The sequence below is a fragment of the Bicyclus anynana genome, chromosome 10, assembly GCF_947172395.1.
Source record: "Bicyclus anynana chromosome 10, ilBicAnyn1.1, whole genome shotgun sequence".
Taxonomy (NCBI): domain Eukaryota; kingdom Metazoa; phylum Arthropoda; class Insecta; order Lepidoptera; family Nymphalidae; genus Bicyclus; species Bicyclus anynana.
This window is the reverse complement of record NC_069092.1, coordinates 14,903,066-14,909,767: the sequence shown is the minus strand read 5'-3', so window position 1 is coordinate 14,909,767 and position 6,702 is coordinate 14,903,066. Positions and strand designations below refer to the sequence as shown.

Genomic DNA, 6,702 nt, shown 5'->3' with positions numbered 1-6,702 from the left:
CAATGCATGTAGCATTTGTATTGTACGCGGAAACGGAACGAAAAAGATGTCTTTGTCGAGTTCATTGCAAAACTTTCGTGTCGCGATACCAGCAGGTTTTAGAAGAAATACAAAGTCTTCGAACAACTGCTGTTCGCAATGAATTAGAGATAAGTAAGTTATATGAATGAATGAAGGAATTTTCTTCATTCTCTGCGTTGAGCAAGTGACGTGGACTATGGGCCTAACCCCTCTCATTCTGAGAGGAGACTCGAGCTCAGCAGTGAGCCAAATATGGTATTTTTATATGGTGAGCTTCCATCATAGGATAAGTTGGTTTAAGATTTGGAGTAGGCTTATTCAGTACTAGCAGACACACCATAGTTTGACCGGTGTAGTTCCCGTTCCTGTGGAAATATGGGGTAGCACAGAGTAATACGGGCTATATTTTATAGCCTATATTACTCTGTGCTGTAGCTTACCAATGGTGAAAGATTTTTTATAATCAGTCCAGTAGTATTTGTGTTAGATTGTAAGAAACAAATAATATTATCTAAAGATCGGTCACTGTCATCCTAACAACCTAAATTAAACCATTGAATATTATTTACAGGTCTTGGCAGCTTTAAACTTTTATGCCAATGGATCATACAAATGGATTTGTGATGGCTAAGGCATCTTTTAGCAAATGCCTACATGAAGTCGCTGACGCTCCTGAATACCCCAGCTGTTTAAAAAAAATGTGTTAAGTTCCCTTTGCATTAAACACAAAATCATTATAAATAAGTAAGTATGAAACTAACTTATAGCACAGTATGAAACTAACATAACCTATTCATTATATTTTTAGTTTTTTTTTTCTAAGACTCAACTAATTTGTGTTCACTACCACACTGAATCTTTCATAGGTTGATTTTGCATAAAAACTTATTTGCAAAATGAGATTGATTATTGATTGAGATTAATAAATAATACACAGAGTGCTTATTCATATCACAGGATGTTACTGTAAATAGACATATACCCAGGTGCTTAATCTAGATTAACATCTACTTACAGATTTATGAAAAAATTTGGATTGCCCGGGTATTAGGGCGGATTGATTGCACCCATGTGACAATAGTTCGGCCTACAAGCCAAGAGCTACTAGGAGGCTAACAATTAGAATTGAATAAAAGCATGGTACCTCCTTTTATTTAAACATTAACTTATTTATATATTGTCAATTATTTCAGATATGTGATGCCAATCTAATAATAACATAGTGGATGCTCAATTTGGTGGTGCATCTTATGACTTGTACATATGGAACCAGTGCAATAAGACCACTTGAGGAAAACCTGCCCAATAGGGACCGCTGTTGGTTGTTAGGTAAGCTGTTGCTTAGGTATAACTGTCAGTTAATGAAACTACAGGATCCAAATCTAAATTATGAAACTGTTACTTTTATGTAGGCAAAATACATAATACATTGCAATACACACTTCAATTCTTTCAGGTGACCAATGTTTGCATGATGACCCCCATCTTGGGAGCTGCTCCTAGATCCCATGAAGATATGGACAACATTGCTGTGTCAGAAATACGGTGGAGCCTTGTAGTTGGGTGCATATTGTAAAATGTTTCCTCACTCCAAAACCATGAACTCTGGTTTCCTAAACCCTCAAGCTATGCAGCCGAAGGAGGAGACTTATCACAGGTCAGTATATTATATACCTACTTTATAAGAACTTGTTGGGCAGTACCATGTATACCTACATTATGATTTATTTTTCTAGGAGAATCACTAATAATTTTGAAGAAGTGAAGAGCTTAACAATGTTTCAACCAACACCTAAAGAAGCTTTCACTTGGCTGTTAGATCAAGGGCTGGATACAGAAAACAGTAATCCTTGTGATGGCAGTATTGTCCAAGGATTCCTCACTCAAAACCATGATAACAAGTTGCTAGAACCCTCAAGCTATGCAGACAAAGGACTGGATATATTTTTTCGTGACCAAGCCTTCTGTATAATTATTTATACTTAAACCATACAAAGCACTATCTAGCCCCAAAGTAGGCATACAGAGTAGCTTGTGTTGTGGGTACTAAGATAGTTGATATTATAATATTCATTTACATTTATATACTACCTATAAATACTTATATAATGTATAAATACACACACACTGGAAAAAACCCATGCTCTTCACACAAATATTTTCCAGGTGTGGGAATCGAACCCATGACCGTGGATGCAGGAGCACTACTTACTGCGCCACGCGTATGTGTTTTTATTTTGAAGCAAATTATTAAAGTTGATAATTCAAATTGTAGTCATGTTTTTAATTAATCTATAATTAATTTTTAATTTACATTTTTGTTAAATATTTACCTATACTTCAGTCTATTTTTGTTAGAGGGGGTACCTATATGTGTAAGTAGGGTCGTTTCTTGATTAAATTAAACTAAAGAATGAAAGATATTTATTATAACAAAATTTGTCAACAACAATATATCAAGTCTGAATAAAAAATACACAAGTAAATATATTTTTTATTTTTAAGTAATAGATGTTACACAAATATAGAGTATTAACTACCTGGCCCTACCTGCTTAACATTAAACAACATTGTTTTTAATCAAATCATTATTTATTTATTTCCTACAATGTGGTAGGTACATGTTTTGTTCTTAAAATTATTGAATTGTATAGATAAACAACTAATGTAGTATTAAATTTTTTCTTTTACAATTACTTAAATAATCATCATCATCATCATCATCATCATCATCATCATCATCATCATTATAAACACATATTCGGCTCACTGCTGAGCTCGAGTCTCCCCCAGTAAGAGGGGTTAGTGCCTACCCGCACTCGGGAGACCCCGCACTGGAAAGCGTGGTTGGTCGGTTGGTTGGATGTTCGCGGCTCAAGATCGTTGTGCTTGGAGGTCCATGTAAGAGGCCTATGTCCAGCAGTGGACGTCTATCGGCTGATAAGGTAAGGAAAGGCCAATGCCTAACCCCTCTCATTCTGACAGGAGCCGAATATGGGCCAGCATATTTGGATTACATTGGCAGACATCACATATGCAGAGAATTAAGAGAATTCTCTGGTATGCAGGTTTCCTCACGATGTTTTCCTTCACTGTTTGAGACACGTGATATTTAGTTTCTTAAAATGCACACAACTGAAAAGTTGGAGGTGCGTGCCCCGGAACGGGTTCGAACCCACACCCTCCGGAATTGGAGGCAGAGGTCACATTCACTGGGCTATTAGGGATAATAATAATAGTTAAATAATATTTCCTCCTAATAATAGATAATAAAACATATTTTGATGTGCAATTTTACAATAAAATTTTTATCTAATACTATGTAATACTGAAATTAACCAAATGATAATAATCATATTCTTTATATACAGTGATGTCATAATTAACTATATTAAATTAAAATGAAATTATATTTGACAATTTTCTCTCATATGCAATGTCATTATTGATAATAATCTTATAAAAAATCTGTTCATTAAATGTTTGTTTAATTCTTTCTTCATGAATCGTTCATAGAGATGAAGGATTCAGAATCACCAATTTTTTCAAGGTGTTTTGCACCTCAATGGTGACCAGCGACATGGAGACTTCCATAGTCAGTCCCTGGCACTCAAAGTTTAGAGCCCACATCTTCATGTTGATCTGAAATGTAGAAAATATTTTTTTATTACATGAACTACATATGCCCCCGGTTTCTTTAAGTAGATCTCATTCCTGTGGGAATATTGAGATAAGAAATGGCCTATGTATTATATCTTGATTAAGAGTTTATATAAATGACAAATCTAGGGGGGGGTTAATTGATATATTTATACCTCAGGTATATTACTTGGTTCTACAATATATTTCTGTGAGATGGTGATAACAAAAATAATACTTTGTTGTATTTATGTTGAGCTTCTTTTCAGACAAAGAATGTTTGTGATCCTTTAGTTTCAGGTTAATGAATATTGTTATCATAAACAATACATTATTGTAAATGATAACAATATTCATTATATGTGATATTTAACAAATCAAAATGATGATATTTAACAAATCATAATGTGCAATATTTATTAAGCTGAACATGTACATAATAAAAGAAAATATAAAGTACAAATTATTATTTGAATTAGCAATTATTATCATTAAGAATTACATACACTGGATTAGGTAATACTATTCATTCATTCATGATTAGACCAAAAGTCCACCACTCTGACCCAAAGCGGATTAGCAGACTTCATATAAGCAGAGAATTAAGAGAATTATCTGGTATGCAGGTTTCCTCACGATGTTTTCCTTCACCATTTGATACATGTGATATTTAATATCTTAAAATGTACACAACTGAAAAGTTGGAGCTGCATGCCCCGGACTGGATACAAACCCACACCCTCTGGAATCTGAGGCAGAGGTTACATCCACTGGGCTATTGCTGTGCTTATGGACCTATATCCCTGGCAAACCCTCTAGTCTATACTCTGCAGCAACTGGGCTTTTATGGGATTAAACTGAGCTCTTTTGTTTTTTGATTTGCCTTATATTTTATCCAGTTTTGTAGGAGATACATATACTTGTAGGATTTAACTTAACTATATATTGTAATTGAAATTTGAATTAATTATTTTAAGTGGCTAGCCCCAATCATCATAAAAAAATTACTAATCAAGGTAGGATTTTATATTTAGCCTTAATGTAACTTAAACAAAAACCTACAAATACAAACAATTCTAATACATCTGCATAAAAAGACAAAGTTTGATTTTGATTATTCGTGTTGTACTTAAAGGTTACATGGTGCAGGTATAGTTGTGGTTTAAATAGGCTTCTTAATGCAATATGCTAGTCACAAAACCAAGTATTATGTTAAGCTTAAAATAGAAAATTATGAATTTCAATTGAATATAATTACTATCTGATGCTTGACGGTTCCACCTGCATAGTTCCCACTCCCTTGGGACTATAGGGATAAAATATAGCCTATTACACTCACAAGTTATGTGACTTTCTGTTGGTGAAAGAATTTTCAAAATCGGTTTAGTAGATAAAAAGATAAAAGATAAATATACTTTATTTGCACACCACAAAGACAAAAACAAGTGAAATAAAAAACAAATTAGGAAGAGATCAGCATACAAAAGGCGGCCTTATAGCTAAGATCCAGAGATTACCCCCTACAATATCAAAAATTTCCTCTCATCCTCTTTAAAATAATAATATAGAATATAGATATGTGATAACTTACACAACGCCACTGGCAGACGCGAACACGGAAGGTTTATTTAGTAGCCTGACTTTCCAAAGGCCCTCCAAAACAACCCATCGCCAAGTTTGCCGAAGCGATAAACTTTAATATACAAAACACTATAAAATATACTTTACATAACACAACGACCATTAAATTATTCATAGGCAGACGATAAAACTTTGAAGAACTTTCGTGTAGATAATGTTTTATGTAAAAGTGGCCGTTTACTTTGATAAATTAACTATTAACACTAATAAAAATGTATACGATAAAATGATTAATTAATTACTTCTATTGAAAACAAAAAACTAGCAGTAGCAAGTACTTTGATCCAACGAAACCAATTTTTTTATTAATATTTTAATACGGCTTTGTTTACCAACAAAGAAACTATGGCACTTCACTTCACCACAGACAAACAGCAAAATCAAGTATAATGCGTATATGTGCAAAAGTATGCCGCACCCGTAGTAAGTAGTACCGGGAAAGGGTGTATTTTATTTAGTCGCATAATGTCGATAAAATTTTGCGCCTAGAACGATATCACTAGGCATTGTGGCAGTCCTATGTCTTACATAATCGGAATTGCAAAAACACTCTAGTGTTCAATTTAGCTTTGCGTTACACAGTTAGAAGTGATACGTCGAGATACATAATCAGCCTGCTGGAATATAACACATTTTTGATGTTATCCTAAAAAGTAGGTAATTCACCAAGTGAATCATAATCATTACACCCGCCGATGGACGGCTACTGCAGGACATAGTCTAGGGACTACCAAATCAAACCACGATCGCGCTTGATGTCGTCACTCCACGCAGGGGGTCGATCAACACTGCCCTTCAGCAGGGTCATTATGTAACTCGGTGAACGCTTTAAAATCACAGTCACGACAACAAATGACAGCGATTTTTCGTTTTTGCGATCATGTAACACACATCTCCCACCGAAATGACGTCATCTTGGATCGTTCTCTGTCACGGTCACTTGTAGGGATTTATCCAAGTTATAACGCAGTTTTTACGTATCGATAGTCAGTTTAAGCGATTATGTAAGCATAATGATCATACAACTGGGTGACACAGAAGTTGTCAAAGTCAATCGCTATAGAAACTAATACCGAGCAGTGTTTTAATAAAGTTTACATGACGCCTGTGATTCAATAATTACAAATAAAAGTACTTTTAGGATTTTTTTGAATTTTGTACTATACCTTGTAAGTAAGGTATTAGTTTGTAAGTCAATAAAATCAGAATTAGAAAAGTTTTTCATGTAAAATATGACGAAAGTTGAGAATATATAGTAGGTACCTACCTACATACTTATTTCATAAAGCAGAATTACAGTTTTAGAGTTAGTTGAAGTGAATTTAATTAATTGTGTTATTTTTGTAGTGTTTACCGACATTGCCATGTACAATACAATGCATGTAGCATTTGTATTGTACG

General features: G+C 34.1%; 1 protein-coding gene and 1 long non-coding RNA gene across 2 annotated transcripts; one reads left to right on the top strand and one right to left on the bottom strand.

The window, feature by feature from the left end:
• Positions 1-1,477: 1,477 nt before the first annotated feature.
• LOC128198430 (uncharacterized) lies at positions 1,478-2,295 on the top strand. The gene is made up of 2 exons (XM_052883938.1): positions 1,478-1,678; positions 1,758-2,295. The coding sequence occupies exons 1-2, from the start codon at positions 1,599-1,601 to the stop codon at positions 2,005-2,007; spliced, it is 330 nt and encodes a 109-aa protein (XP_052739898.1). The 5' UTR covers positions 1,478-1,598; the 3' UTR covers positions 2,008-2,295.
• A 208-nt stretch (positions 2,296-2,503) lies between these two features.
• On the bottom strand, positions 2,504-6,327 carry LOC128198435 (uncharacterized). The gene is made up of 2 exons (XR_008251161.1): positions 5,252-6,327; positions 2,504-3,663 (listed from the first exon to the last, which is right to left on the bottom strand). It is a non-coding gene; the product is annotated as an uncharacterized LOC128198435 (long non-coding RNA).
• Positions 6,328-6,702: the final 375 nt, after the last annotated feature.